The sequence below is a fragment of the Lolium perenne genome, chromosome 3 (assembly GCF_019359855.2).
Source record: "Lolium perenne isolate Kyuss_39 chromosome 3, Kyuss_2.0, whole genome shotgun sequence".
NCBI classification, from domain to species: domain Eukaryota; kingdom Viridiplantae; phylum Streptophyta; class Magnoliopsida; order Poales; family Poaceae; genus Lolium; species Lolium perenne.
This window is the reverse complement of record NC_067246.2, coordinates 78,455,149-78,470,385: the sequence shown is the minus strand read 5'-3', so window position 1 is coordinate 78,470,385 and position 15,237 is coordinate 78,455,149. Positions and strand designations below refer to the sequence as shown.

The 15,237-nt window shown below is 46.0% G+C and overlaps 1 protein-coding gene across 1 annotated transcript; it reads right to left on the bottom strand.

Moving 5' to 3' along the window:
• Window positions 1–6,165: 6,165 nt before the first annotated feature.
• Window positions 6,166–7,347, bottom strand: LOC127341828 (putative F-box protein At3g23260). Its single transcript, XM_051367762.2, has one exon. It carries the CDS (start codon window positions 7,345–7,347, stop codon window positions 6,166–6,168), a length of 1,182 nt encoding a protein of 393 aa, XP_051223722.2.
• Window positions 7,348–15,237: the final 7,890 nt, after the last annotated feature.

The following is a 15,237-nucleotide window of genomic DNA, read 5'->3' as shown; positions in this document are numbered from 1 at the left end:
ACGAACACCTGACGGGCGTGGTCGAGGCAACCCGAGCCGCGAGCGACGACGAGCAAGCAGGCCGGAAAACAGGCCGGCGGAAGAGCAGCCAGATAGGCCGTCGTCCAAACACGGCGGAATATAGGCAGGTGGGGAAGGAGTGGCGGCGCAATCTGGGCAACAAGCCGGCGGGGTGGTGCCGGCGGCGAGAGAGATACGAGGGGTGGGGGAGATTTTGAGCGACGTGGCGGTGGGGTTCGTGCGTCGAGTCACCGACAGATCGGGCCCTTCCCCGCTTTTCACTCGTCCGGAGTCCCCGAGCGCTCCCCGGGGGGCCGGGGGGGCGTGGGATCGCCGGATGAATTTAGGCCCAAATCCGGACGAAAACGAGGAACCGGGGGCGCGACTGGGCCGAATTACGCCGTCCGGATGGAAAAAACGCTCGCCGGGGGCCTCCTCGGGGGGACGAGTGGAGATGCTCTTACATTCATAGGGGATCGCTGTTTATAACTTGATTGATGAAATAGTTTTTCTCTAAAAAAAACTATAACAACCATTTTCTTTTCCTTTTTAGAACCTATCCACTCGCGTTCCCAAGCGGTCCCCTAAAGCGATCTGGACGCGCCGGACATAAAAACGTTTCCAGACGCGTTCACCAAAGGTGTTTTTTGTCCGGTGTGCCCCGATACGGTGTCCGATGTCTCGACCCCGTCTGCTCCATAGGGGACGCTCCGGGCACGCCGGACACAACGAAAAGCGAGGCGGGCTCCCACATGTCAGCGACTATTTGCATAAACCGTTGGTTCGCGCCCTTTTTCTCGTCGTTCCTTCCTTCTCGCGCCTCCCATCCCTCCGTAGCCGCTGGATTTGCCGGCCGTTTCGATGTCTGATCTCTTCTGAGAGTCGGCACCGTCGTCGCGGCTAGCACTCCCGCCGGTCGTTCCGCCGCCGCTTCGCCAGCGCGTCCCAGAACGTGGCGTCAAATCCGCCCCACCTCCGCGCACACAAGGTGTTCGACGACTTGCCAGGTAGGCGCGATTGGCCGCTGTTCGTTGCCTCCTCTGCCGCGGTGCAATTTTAACCATTGATTTTGCTTCAGACATGGATAGCGACGACGAGATGCTTGCCCTGCTGCTGGAGGACGAGCAAGCCTTCGACGACGACCTCCGGGAGCATTTGCTGATCATCGCGTCCCTCCAGGACATGCTTGACGCCGAGGCGGAGAAGAGGAAGAGGCCACGCCACGGAGGATCAAGGCCGGGGAGAAAGAAGTCCAAGCCCCGGCAGAGGATGGAGGGGCATACCATGCTGCACAACGACTACTTCGCAGATGATGCAACACATGCCGACAATTTTTGGCTCCGGTACAGGATGAGCAAGGGTCTGTTCACGGCGTTCGAGAGTTCGACCCCTACTTCAAGCTCAAGCACGACGTTGTAGGCGTTGTCTGGTTCTCGTCGATTCAGAAGGGCACCGCCATGATGTCTACGGGTGCTTCTATTCTTGTAGACAGTGTTGGGCCTCCAAGAGCAGAGGTTTGTAGAACAGCAGCAAGTTTCCCTTAAGTGGATCACCCAAGGTTTATCGATCTCAGGGAGGAATAGGTCAAAGATATCCCTCTCAATCAACCCTGCAACCACAAAGCAAGAAGTCTCTTGTGTCCCCAACACACCTAATAGGTGCACTAGTTCGGCGAAGAGATAGTGAAATACAGGTGGTATGAATAAATATGAGCAGTAGCAACGGCACCAGGAAAGTGCTTTGCTGTCCAGGACTGGCGTGTGGTTGATGGTGGTAATATTGCGGACAGTACAGATGCAGTAGAACAGTAAACAAGCAGCGATAGCAGTATTTAGGAACAAGGCCTATGGATCATACTTTCACTAGTGGACACTCTCAACATTGTAATCATAAAGGAATATAAATATAAGCACTTCACTATGCTATTCTGAATTACTCTCTAGCAAGATAACGAACTCTAATTCATCATATAGGCACACCTTAAAGATGTATTCCCAAGTACTAATGAACACCCCACGCTGTCACTTTGAGCATTCACAGGAGGTACTAACACACCACAATTTCATAGAGACATCCAACTCAAATCATAACTTAGTGAAGAAGTATTCTGTGAAATATAGCCTAAGAGACCCACACGGTGCACACACTGTCACCTTTACACACGTGGGACAAGGAGTATCCGGAGATCACATAAGTAAAATTCACTTGACTAGCATAACGACATCTAGATTACAAGCATCATCATATGAATCTCAATCATGTAAGGCAGCTCATGAGATCATTGTATTGAAGTACATAGGAGAGAGATTAACCACATAGCTACCGGTACAGCCCTTAGCCTCGATGGAGAACTACTCCCTCCTCATGGGAGACAGCAGCGTTGATGAAGATGGCGGTGGAGATGGCAGCGGTGTCGATGGAGAAGCCTTCCGGGGGCACTTCCCCGTCCTGACGGCGTGCCGGAACAGAGACTCCTGTCCCCCAGATCTTGGCTTCGCGATGGCGGCGGCTCTGGATGGTTTCTCGTACCGTGGCTTTTCCGTATCGAAGATTTAGGTCAGGGACCTTTATATAGGCGAAGAGGCGGCGTCAGAAGGTCGACGAGGCGGTGACACACTAGGGGGGCGCGGCCAAGGCCTGGGCCACGCCACCCTGTCGTCTGGGGCCCACAGGGCCCTCCTCTGGCGGCTCTCGGGTGTTCTGGAAGCTTCGTGTGATTCTAAAATGCTGGGCGTTGATTTCGTCCAATTCCGAGAATATTTCCTTACTAGGATTTCTGAAACCAAAAACAGCAGAAAACAGCAACTGGCCTTTCGGCATCTCGTCAATAGGTTAGTTCCGGAAAATGCATAAATATGACATAAAGTATGCATAAAACATGTAGATATCATCAATAATGTGGCATGGAACATAAGAAATTATCGATACGTCGGAGACGTATCACGCCACCATGAGGATGCTTGCATACGGGTTCTCCGTGGCTGGCCGTCTATCCAGATCGGCATCAACCCAGATCATGGCCCGACGACCTAGCTCGCCGCCATGCACGCCGACGTGCTGGGGGCACACCGCCATCTCCTTACTTCAGCCCCACCGGAGGGCCTCAGGTCCCGGCCCAAACAGCCGCTCCCCCTGCACTTTCGCCGGCGTTCCCCAACTCCCGAGGAAAACTAGCAGCAGCACACCGCCATCCCTGTCGCCGTCTTCAACGTGGAGGGGGCCGCTACCACCACCAAAGGAGGCAATGGGGCGGCCAGGGAGTGGGGGTGGAGGCGCCGGCTAGGGTTTGGTGGTGGAGGGCACCGCCATAGACGCTCGGGAGGGAGCGCCTCGAGCGGTTCCGTATCTGTTCCCGTATCTGTTCGCCCTTCCTTCTGAAAGAGAATTGACACAAGCGTAGATTTCACTAGGAAAATGATTGCAATCATCTAGGGGCACGCGCGAGTTGCAACCTCCGGCTTCTACGTGCGACACGCGTCCCACGCGAGGGATGAAAGGGGTCCACCACGCTAGGCTTATCGTTTCACGGGCGTTCCTCATCCACTCATTCTCGTCTCTATTGCAAGCTCGCCGCCATCGATCATTCTCTGTCACCATTGCGCCACTGGCTCCTCCACAGATGCGCCTGCCCCAATTGACCTGCTCCTCTGCCGACGCCGGCCGCCCTGGCCTTCCTCCTCAACCGGCGACATGGCATATTGCCGCGCTTCTGGCCGCCCGTCTCGCCGAGGCGCCCCGCCGGTGCAACCCCCACCAACCGTCTCGCCGAGGCGCTCTACCGCGCAGCCACGACAAGGAGAGAAGCGGCCACCATGCTGCTCGAAGAGGGCGGCCTTCTCATTGTCCATATCCTCTGTAGTCATTCTCGTGATGGACGGTGGTTTTCGTTTTTGCTACGAGCCCGGAATTTAGGTTGCTACAAGCGGCAACCTCCGGTGGTACAAAGGAATGGCGGCGATGCTGCAAATACTGACTAGTTGCTACTGTCGGGGGTCGAGTCTGCTGCCGATGGCGTTGGGCGTTGCTACTCGCCCAGGCTAGAGATGCTATATTTGTTTTTTTCTTGCTACAACTGTTCTGCAATGTTGCTAAAGCATTATAAATGTTTTGCTACAAGCTTTCCATCGAGGTCTCCATCGACGTACCCGTTATGTGGATTTGCAACCTAGGATTACTATTTTTGCTACAATAATTTTGTTGTTTTGCTAAAATTACATAATATGTTTACTACGGGGTCTCCAGCGAGGTCTCCGGTGAGTTCTCTGGCGAGTTTCCCGTCGATGTCTCCAACGATATTCTTTTTGCTACAATAGCACATTTTTTTGCTACACGCTCTCCGGCAAGGTCTCCGGTGGTCTGTCCGGCGAGCTCAACCTATTTCTTTTATTTTGTGAGCGAACCATTTTTTGCTACATGCAGTTACTGCCGGGGGTGTTTATTTTGCTGCCAGAGTTGTTCTTTTGCTATATACAAATCTGATCGTACATGATGTCGATCTAACAGCTGCAGACCCGGGGCTGGGCCTGGGGAATCAGATCCCCGGGGACGCCCATCACTGTCCATTTCACTAACAACACAAAATGAACACAACCTCACCGTTGAAAAGTTCAGACTACTAGTGTACACACTTTTCACCAAATAGAAATATAAAAGGCTCACAGGTGATCAACAAAAATATCATCTGGCACCACCTTCTCACAGAGAACTAATTTACAGCCACGGATGGACTTCCTTAGAAAAACTGAAAGTGTTCTCATTTCTTTTAGCAAACTGCCAAGTGAAACATATGCTGAACTAAACCGTCTCTTTTGCCAGCGGCATAACTACTCAGGTTTGGTAATTAAAGAATTGACTGGAAGGACATAGTTCTTACCATGGAGACTATAATCTAGATTATCAAGCTGGAGTCTTGGAGCTTCTCAACTTGCATTCAGTTGCATCTCTGCCAAGGATGAGATTAAAAGGACTGGAAGTGGGAAGAATGCTTGGAAGCACAAGGGAAGATTGCCCACTGTTACTAGTGAGGAAGCTACATAAGTACATATATAGTGTCAAGTCTGCTAATAATAAGTTCCAGTAAGGAACGCATCTTGAAAAACCGCTGAGCAAAAAGTAGATGAAAAAGCAACATTGTTTGATATACCACAAAAAATAAAAGGACGTGTTAACGTGTACTGGATGCAATGGCCTACAGGATGGGTTACACCTGTACTGTAGGCAACAGGTTACAGGTTAAACTCCAGTAACAAAGTTCAGACGGAGGAGAAAACCAAATAGGATGGCATCAACAAAAAGACAGAGTACAACAAGCACAAGTTTCGAAAAAATGACTACCATCAGGATCAAAAATTCTACCAAGCACATGATGTGTTGTCAAAAATAACATCCACACTCTCCCAAGCACATAACCTAGTACAAACTACAAAGGTGCAGACTGCAGTCTGAAGAGGTAATGCAAGCAGTACCAAAAACACAACTCCTAGAGAGGTGAAGGCCCTGTTCAGGGTAAAAGGAGGGGTGCAAGAATTCAGGACAATTGTATCTCTGTCGAAAATCAATTATAAAATATTGTTTCAATAATAAGTTGGCTAGTCAAAACTCTCCTCTCCAGCTCCTCTGGCCCAGCCAGCAAGAGAACAGGAAGCTAAAGATGGTGCAACCATTTAACATATGCAGCTTGGAAATGAACAAAGAATAACATATGCCTCTTTTCAACGTCAGCTATAACAAAGGGTAGAACACCATGAAATATTGATTATTAAGAAGTCAGCTACAAATAAATAGTGAAGTCCATTCTTATTGAAGGAATTGGGACATGGGGCATAAGATGAATAACAACTGAGTACTAAGAAAACCACTAGATAATAGAGACATGACACTGATTAGTAGGCAAATGATTCAAAACCAACGCAAAATGACTAATTGGTTTTAGCATCAAAAGGGACACCAGTAACTTCAGCCCAAAAGGTAACGACAAAGGCATAGATTTCATGCAACCACATAACATTCGGAGCTTCTGATCATACCGAGACAAGTATAGATTTCAAGCAACTACTATATCATATTCAGAGTTTCTGATCATAACTTTATAAACATCAACAGAAAAGGAAGAAGAAGACAGCGGGTTCATAATTCATGCGACCAATATATATTGCAGCTCACCACTCACTCAACAGGTCCGATGAAAGGTGAAGCGTTCACAGCATAACCTTCTAGCGCTGGAAAGAAGGTATGCTGAACAAGACTTTGCTTGAGGTGACGACCAGTCATAGAGAGGCATCGTTGGCCCTTGTAGATGCTGTTAACCATTTTGCCATTACTATCAACGTGAAGCAGCCACTGCGGAAGCTTGACCAGCAAGAGCACGCCACCATCCACGGAAACAACGTCCAAATCCCAGTTCCCATAGTCGCCACAGTCTTGAAACGCCCTCCTGATTTTGGCAACTGGCAATTTGATCTGGTACTTAAAGTCCCAAACCTCGGTTTCATAGCTCGGCAACACCCGTATCTCAACAGCTTTAGTGGAAAGGTTACGGGTGTAGATGCCGAGCATGCCATCCATGTCAAAGATGTATGAGTAGCCGTCAACCATTAGCTCACGCATTTGCAGGAATGACTCGGCTATGGTGTCAAATACTAGCAGCTGGCTTTCGTAGTGCCATGGGTTTCTTTCAGTCAGACAGTACACCGGGTACCAATGCAGGCGATCACGCACCCGGACAGGTACGCTGAAGTTCCCAGACGCTATCTCTGGCCCCCCGATGTACCTCGGCGGCTGGCCGGAGCCCAACGAGAAGACATAGCAGCCAAGTTTATGTACGAGATCGCCTGCCTGGCACCTCTTCCGCAGCAGCAACAGACGGTACTCGGCAGTAGGGCGGTGCAGGTACATCCCCATGACACGGAAGTCCGACGGTAGGCCGAGTAGAGCATGCTCACGCGTGGCTGGGTTGCAGATGGAGAGGCAGGAGCCGGCAGAGCCCAGTTTGGAAAGAACGAGCAGGCCGTCGCAGGCGGCCACCGATTGGAAGGCCACGTGGAGCCGGGCGACGGCGTGGAGCTGGTCGTCCTCGGTGGCGGCCCGGTGGTCGAAGGCGAGGATGGTGTGGTAGCGGACGCCGAGGATCCGCTCGTCGTCGCCGGAGAAGATGGGGAGGATGGGCTGGCGGCCGTGGTGGGCCAGGAGGAAGTCGCGGGCGGAGGTGACGGCGCGCCAGGCGCGGCGGACGGCGCGGCAGCGGAGGAGGTACTTGGGGGGAAGGCGGACAAGGATCTCCCAGACGACGACCGCATCGGGAAGGCCTGGGAGGAGAGTCTCCGCTTCTGCTGCTACCGCCTCCGCCATGCTCGCCGGCTGGTCCTCGATCCGTCCCAGGAAGGAGACGAGCTGCGGAGTTGTGCTGGCGGCGGCGGCGGCGGCGGCAGGAGGGGAGTTGAGCTCGGCTGCGGTTTGCTTTTTTTTTTTTTTTGAGAGAAAAAAAAAAAAAAAAAAAAAGCAAACCGCAGCTCGGCTGCTGAGGCGTCGAATTCTAGAATGGATTGGAATGGGTAGCTCTCAAACGGGTTGGGCTTGGCCCATAGGGGAACACCTTTGTTTTACTCCGTACATGGATGCATATGGCATCAGTGTTATAACTTGAAATAGTTTTTCTCTAAAAATAATAATGAGCAGCTGAGATTTTTACAAGAGTTGTCTATGTCTTTCACTAAGAAAAGAAAATGGACATAAAATTCATGTTTAAGATTTCAGATTGTGCTCTTTTTTTAATGCCTCTTTGCAGTTCTATGGTACCTGAGTTGGGTTGCATCAGACGAACAAGACTGAGAACCGAACATGACTGAAATTGTATTGACCATTGGACCGCCACAACCCACATCGGTTGTGCACTCCATCTATGCCGAAGCTAGATTGAGATCTAAAAAAACCCAAGGTTTGCCAGAGCGTTTGTGATGTTGAGCGTGAAATGTGACCCCACGCTAAAAAAATCACAGTTGCCAGATTGTGCAACAGAACAGGGGCATCTCCCGGCCAGCTGCGAGCTTTATTAATTATATCACATAAATACCATTAATTAATAGAGAAACTATAAAATCGGGTAGTTTATCCAACTAAACATACATGAGTGAAGCCGTCTTTCTCGATAAATAGTCAGCTACACAATTTACTTTACTATTATACAAAAAACTAAACTCATGTTAAGAAAAAGTAAAGGCTTGAACTTTAATGCCATTGAAGAAAGTTGCTGGTGTCGACGAGAAATCTCCTGATTGAAGTGTGTCGATGACTTAAAGACGGACTGAATAATTACCCCGGAACATCGGACATCATTAGCAAGGGCTAAGTCTCTACTAGTGGCAGGAGCTTGGAGGGTGTTTGCGGCATAATAAATTAGATCGTTGGAACCTGCGATGAAACTTCCAATATTGTCCCGGATCATTGCCCCAACTCCACCCGTAAGATTTTCAGGTTTAAAATGTCTTGGCTTAGGCCAAATAAAAATGATTTATAAAATCAGGTTTAGGGATAGTATGAATCTTTAAAATATTTTTAGAATTTCTATCAAGTTGTGAGTAGTTTGGCTTAAAGTTAGGTACTAGTAGAAATCAGTGATAATAGTTGTGAATTAATCATTGGTAGCAAGGATGCTTATTTCCTATCCAACTTGTTTTCCCAAGGTATGCTTCTCTTGAATCTGTAGGTCTTGGCTTCATCACTTCCGTTACTTCGATATGTTTTGTTGGAGTTTTGGTGTCATCTCGGGTTGAAGCATGGCCTTGATTACAAAGATCAAATCTGCCGATTCATTGTTGGCATAGTTACAAAAGAAAAGATAGACTTCATTTGTAATTGTTGTCATTGTAAATCATTTTTGTCAGGAATTCACTGTAATAATAATTATTATGTAATATTGTTACTTTTTAACCTTAGAATTCACTGTAGCATTTATTTACATTTTTTTGAAAATTTTCATGAATGCATGAAAATGGAATCAAAAGCATTTCACTAATAGTGCCTCAAATTTTGAAAAGAGGCAGTACCGAGTAGCGCCTCTAAACAAAATCAAAGACATTCGTGATTAACCTTGTGTAGCTGACTATTTTTTTTAATGCCTCCTTGCAGTTCTATGGTACCTGATCTGGGTTGCGTCGGACGAACAAGACTGAGAACCAAACACGACTAAAATTGTATTAACCATTGGACCGCCACAACCCACATCGGTTGTGCACTGCATCTATGCCAAAGCTAGATTGAGATCTCACAAAACCCAAGGTTTGCCAGAGCGTTTGTGATGTTGAGCATGAAATGTGACCCCACGCTAAAAAAAATCACAGTTAGCACTTTTCTCTACCTTCAAAACTAATTGTAGCAGGTTTTGCAGATTTACCGGCAGTTTTTACTGCTGTTGATGTAGGGAGATGATGCATTGCATCTCCAACACAGCTGAGATCTTGGAGATTTCGCCATCGATCATCATCATCATCATCATCCTCGTCATCATCAAACCTCCGTCAACTAAGAAAAAATATAAAAGGATTTAAAGTCAATGAAAACATACACTGTGTGATATATCATCACCTAGGAAACTTAACTTTTATACTCTAAGTATTGGAGGAAATAGTATTGTGTTAGTATCTCAAAAAAAATCATGGAACCAACAAGATACTTCGAGGGCCAATGTGGTTGCTCGCATTCCCATTTCTCGCATTCACAGGGCCAACATTCTTCCATTTGGTTGACTAGCTTGTCGTGGCATCGTTGAGACAGATGCTACATGGGATAGCTTAGGAGAAGTGAAGAGCCAGTTCAGCCCCTCGTGGTGGAGGTAAAGAACTAGTCATGCTTGTTTGTATCGATAGATGCGGTACAAGTCGTGGCGCAGATGGAGACTAAGGTAGGCAAATGTAATCTGGAGCTACTGCCCTTCAGCCAAGCCTTATATAGATGACTTGACCTATGGTTTGCATGATGCACGCGAGACATATAAACCCTAAGTCAACTATCCATTGCCGATTCATTGGCTTGTTCTTCACGTTGATCTTCGATGGGTCAACTAGGCCTTCTCGCTGTGCTAGACCTTTGTCGATAACTTTATCAGGGAGATGACTATCTAGGTCAGCGACTCGCTCGCTTGGGCCTACCCGGTTGGATATTCTCTCGTCATTAGCCCCGTGAGCGTGTTAGGAACTGTTGTGGGTATACTCCATGGGTGTACCATCGACAGTGCCTAAGATCCGGCAAGCCCGGGTGGCCCATGGATGGTGATGTGGCATGCGGCCCATCGGGCGGCCCAGTTGTTGTTGATCCTGAAGGATGAAGTCCGGCCCAGGAGAAGGTAGCCGGATCCGACCGACCTTTGGAGGTACCCGGATCCATGGAGGCCCAGTAGGAACTCGGATCCAGGACGATGTATAGAGGGAGGCGGATCCTTGGCGTACACGGCAAGACATTGTACCGTAGTTAGGCAAACCTGTATCCGGCTAGGACTCTCCATGTAAACCCTAGATTTGTGCGCCTTTATAAGCCGGATCCCGGGAGGCCTAGAGGCACAACCACAACTCATTGTAACAACGCGAAAGCGCCCAGATAATTCCAGACAAGCAGCAGTAGGCCCTGTCATCGTGCAGGTGTTCCGAAGCTGGGTAAATCGCGTACTATCGTCCCGTGTGCATGATACGTCTCCAACGTATCGATAATTTCTTATGTTCCATGCCACATTATTGATGTTATCTACATGTTTTATGCACACTTTATGTCATATTCGTGCATTTTCTGGAACTAACCTATTAACAAGATGCCGAAGTGCCGATTCTTTGTTTTCTGCTGTTTTTGGTTTCAGAAATCCTAGTAACGAAATATTCTCGGAATTGGACGAAATCAACGCCCAGGGTCCTATTTTGCCACGAAGCTTCCAGAAGACCGAAGAGGAGACGAAGTGGGGCCACGAGGTGGCCAAACCCTAGGGCGGCGCGGCCCCTGCCCTGGCCGCGCGGCCCTATGGTGTGGGCCCCTCGTGCCCCTTCCCCGACCTGCCCTTCCGCCTACTTAAAGCCTCCGTCGCGAAACCCCCAAAGCACGAGAGCCACGATACGGAAAACCCATCGAGACGCCGCCGCCGCCAATCCCATCTCGGGGGATTCAGGAGATCGCCTCCGGCACCCTACCGGAGAGGGGATTCATCTCCCGGAGGACTCTACGCCGCCATGGTCGCCTCCGGAGTGATGTGTGAGTAGTCTACCCCTGGACTATGGGTCCATAGCTGTAGCTAGATGGTTGTCTTCTCCCCATTGTGCTTCATTGTCGGATCTTGTGAGCTGCCTAACATGATCAAGATCATCTATCTGTAACTCTATATGTTGCGTTTGTTGGGATCCGATGAATAGAGAATACTTGTTATGTTGATTATCAAAGTTATGTCTATGTGTTGTTTATGATCTTGCATGCTCTCCGTTATTAGTAGATGCTCTGGCCAAGTTGATCCTAGTAACTCCAAGAGGGAGTATTTATGCTCGATAGTGGGTTCATGTCTCCGTGAATCTGGAGGGGTGACAAGAACCTCTAAGGTTATGGATGTGTTGTTGCCACTAGGGATAAAACATTGGTGCTATGTTCAAGGATGTAGTCACTGATTACATTACGCGCAATACTTAATGCAATTGTCTGTTGTTAGCAACTTAATACTGGAGGGGGTTCGGATGATAACCTGAAGGTGGACTTTTTAGGCATAGATGCATGCTGGATAGCGGTCTATGTACTTTGTCGTAATGCCCAATTAAATCTCACAATACTCATCATAATATGTATGTGCATGGTCATGCCCTCTTTATTTGTCAATTGCCCAACTGTAATTTGTTCACCCAACATGCTGTTTATCTTATGAGAGAGACACCTCTAGTGAACTGTGGACCCCGGTCCAATTCTCTTTACTGAAATACAATCTACTGCAATACATGTTTTACTGTTTTCTGCAAACAATCATCTTCCACACAATACGGTTAATCCTTTGTTACAGCAAGCCGGTGAGATTGACAACCTCACTGTTTCGTTGGGGCAAAGTACTTGGTTTGTGTTGTGCAGGTTCCACGTTGGCGCCGGAATCTCTGGTGTTGCGCCGCACTACATCCCGCCGCCATCAACCTTCAACGTGCTTCTTGGCTCCTCCTGGTTCGATAAACCTTGGTTTCTTTCTGAGGGAAAACTTGCTGCTGTGCGCATCATACCTTCCTCTTGGGGTTCCCAACGAACGTGTGAGTTACACGCCATCAAGCTCTTTTTCTGGCGCCGTTGCCGGGGAGATCAAGACACGCTGCAAGGGGAGTCTCCACTTCCCAATCTCTTTACTTTGTTTTTGTCTTGCTTTATTTTATTTACTACTTTGTTTGCTGCACTAAATCAAAATACAAAAAAAATTAGTTGCTAGTTTTACTTTATTTGCTATCTTGTTTGCTATATCAAAAACACACAAAAAATTAGTTACTTGCATTTACTTTATCTAGTTTGCTTTATTTACTGTTGCTAAAATGGCTACCGCTGAAAATACTAAGTTGTGTGACTTCACAACCACAAATAATAATGATTTCTTATGCACGCCTATTGCTCCACCTGCTACTACAGCAGAATTCTTTGAAATTAAACCTGCTTTACTGAATCTTGTTATGCGAGAGCAATTTTCTGGTGTTAGTTCTGATGATGCTGCTGCCCATCTCAATAATTTTGTTGAATTATGTGAAATGCAAAAGTATAAGGATGTAGATGGTGACATTATAAAATTAAAATTGTTCCCTTTCTCATTAAGAGGAAGAGCTAAAGATTGGTTGCTATCTCTGCCTAAGAATAGTATTGATTCATGGACTAAATGCAAGGATGCTTTTATTGGTAGATATTATCCCCCTGCTAAAATTATATCTTTGAGGAGTAGCATAATGAATTTTAAACAATTAGATACTGAACATGTTGCTCAAGCTTGGGAAAGAATGAAATCTCTGGTTAAAAATTGCCCAACACATGGACTGACTACTTGGATAATCATCCAAACCTTCTATGCAAGACTAAATTTTTCTTCGCGGAATTTATTGGATTCAGCTGCTGGAGGTACCTTTATGTCCATCACTCTTGGTGAAGCAACAAAGCTTCTTGATAATATGATGATCAACTACTCTGAATGGCACACGGAAAGAGCTCCACAAGGTAAGAAGGTAAATTCTGTCGAAGAAACCTCTTCCTTGAGTGATAAGATTGATGCTATTATGTCTATGCTTGTGAATGATAGGATTAATGTTGATCCTAATAATGTTCCGTTAGCTTCATTGGTTGCACAAGAAGAACATGTTGATGTAAACTTCATTAAAAATAATAATTTCAACAACAATGCTTATCGGAACAATTCTAGTAATAACTATAGGCCATATCCTTATAATAATGGTAACGGTTATGCTAATTCTTATAGGAATTCTTACAACAATAATAAGAATTCACCCCCTGGACTTGAAGCCATGCTTAAAGAATTTATTAGTACACAAACTGCTTTTAACAAATCTGTTGAAGAAAAGCTTGGGAAAATTGATATACTTGCTTCTAAAGTCGATAGTCTTGCTGCTGATGTTGATCTTTTGAAATCGAAAGTTATGCCTAATGAGAATCATCATAATAAAATTGTTACTACAGCAAATGCCATCCAAGTTAGAATTAATGAGAATATAAGATTAATGGCTGAACTGCGTGCTAGGTGGGATAGAGAAGAAAATGAAAAACTAGCTAAAGAGAAGAATGTAGCTAAAGTTTGGACTATTACCACCACTAGTAATGCTAATGCTACACATGTTGCTGCACCTCCTACTATTAATAATAAAAGAATTGGTGTTAGCAATGTTTCCACTTCTAATGCAAAGCGAGAAACCGCTCAAATCGCTAAAACTGCTAAAACTGTCTGTGATAAAGCTGCTGAAATTTTTTCCAACATTGGGGATGATGATCCCATTGATTTAGATTATAATGGTTTGAATTTTGATGATTGCAACATCTCTTAAGTTATAAAGTTCTTGCAAAAACTTGCTAAAAGTCCTAATGCTAGTGCTATAAATTTGGCTTTCACGCAACATATTACAAATGCTCTCATAAAAGCTAGAGAAGAGAAACTAGAGCGCGAAGCCTCTATTCCTAGAAAGCTAGAGGATGGTTTGGAGCCCATCATTAAGATGAAGGTTAAAGATTTTGATTGTAATGTCTTATGTGATCTTGGTGCAAGTATTTCCGTTATGCCTAAGAAAATTTATAATATGCTTGACTTGCCACCGCTGAAAAATTGTTATTTGGATGTTAATCTTGCTGATCATTCTACAAAGAAACCTTTGGGGAGAGTTGATAATATTCGCATTACCGTTAACAATAACCTTGTCCCCGTTGATTTTGTTGTCTTGGATATTGAATGCAATGCATCTTGCCCCATTATATTGGGAAGACCTTTTCTTCGAACCGTTGGTGCTACTATTGATATGAAGGAAGGTAATATTAAATATCAATTTCCTCTCAAGAAAGGTATGGAACACTTCCCTAGAAAGAGAATGAAGTTACCTTATGATTCTATTATTAGAACAAATTATGATGTTGATGCTTCGTCTCTCGATAATACTTGATTTACACTTTCTGCGCCTAGCTGAAAGGCGTTAAAGAAAAGCGCTTATGGGAGACAACCCATGTTTTTACTACAGTATTTTTGTTTTATATTTGAGTCTTGGAAGTTGTTTACTACTGTAGCAACCTCTCCTTATCTTAGTTTAGTGTTTTATTGTGCCAAGTAAAGTCGTTGATACAAAAGTTCATACTAGATTTGGATTACTGCGCAGAAACAGATTTCTTTGCTGTCACGAATCTGGGCAAAATTCTCTGTAGGTAACTCAGAAAATTAAGACAATTTACGTGAGTGATCCTCAGATATGTACGCAACTTTCATTCAATTTGGGCATTTTCATTTGAGCAAGTCTGGTGCCATTTTAAAATTCGTCAATACGAACTATTCTGTTTTGACAGATTCTGCCTTTTTATTTCGCATTGCCTCTTTTGCTATGTTGGATGAACTTCTTTGATCCATTAATGTCCAGTAGCTTTATGCAATGTCCAGAAGTGTTAAGAATGATTGTGTCACCTCTGAACATGTTAATTTTTATTGTGCACTAACCCTCTAATGAGTTGTTTCGAGTTTGGTGTGGAGGAAGTTTTCAAGGATCAAGAGAGGAGTAT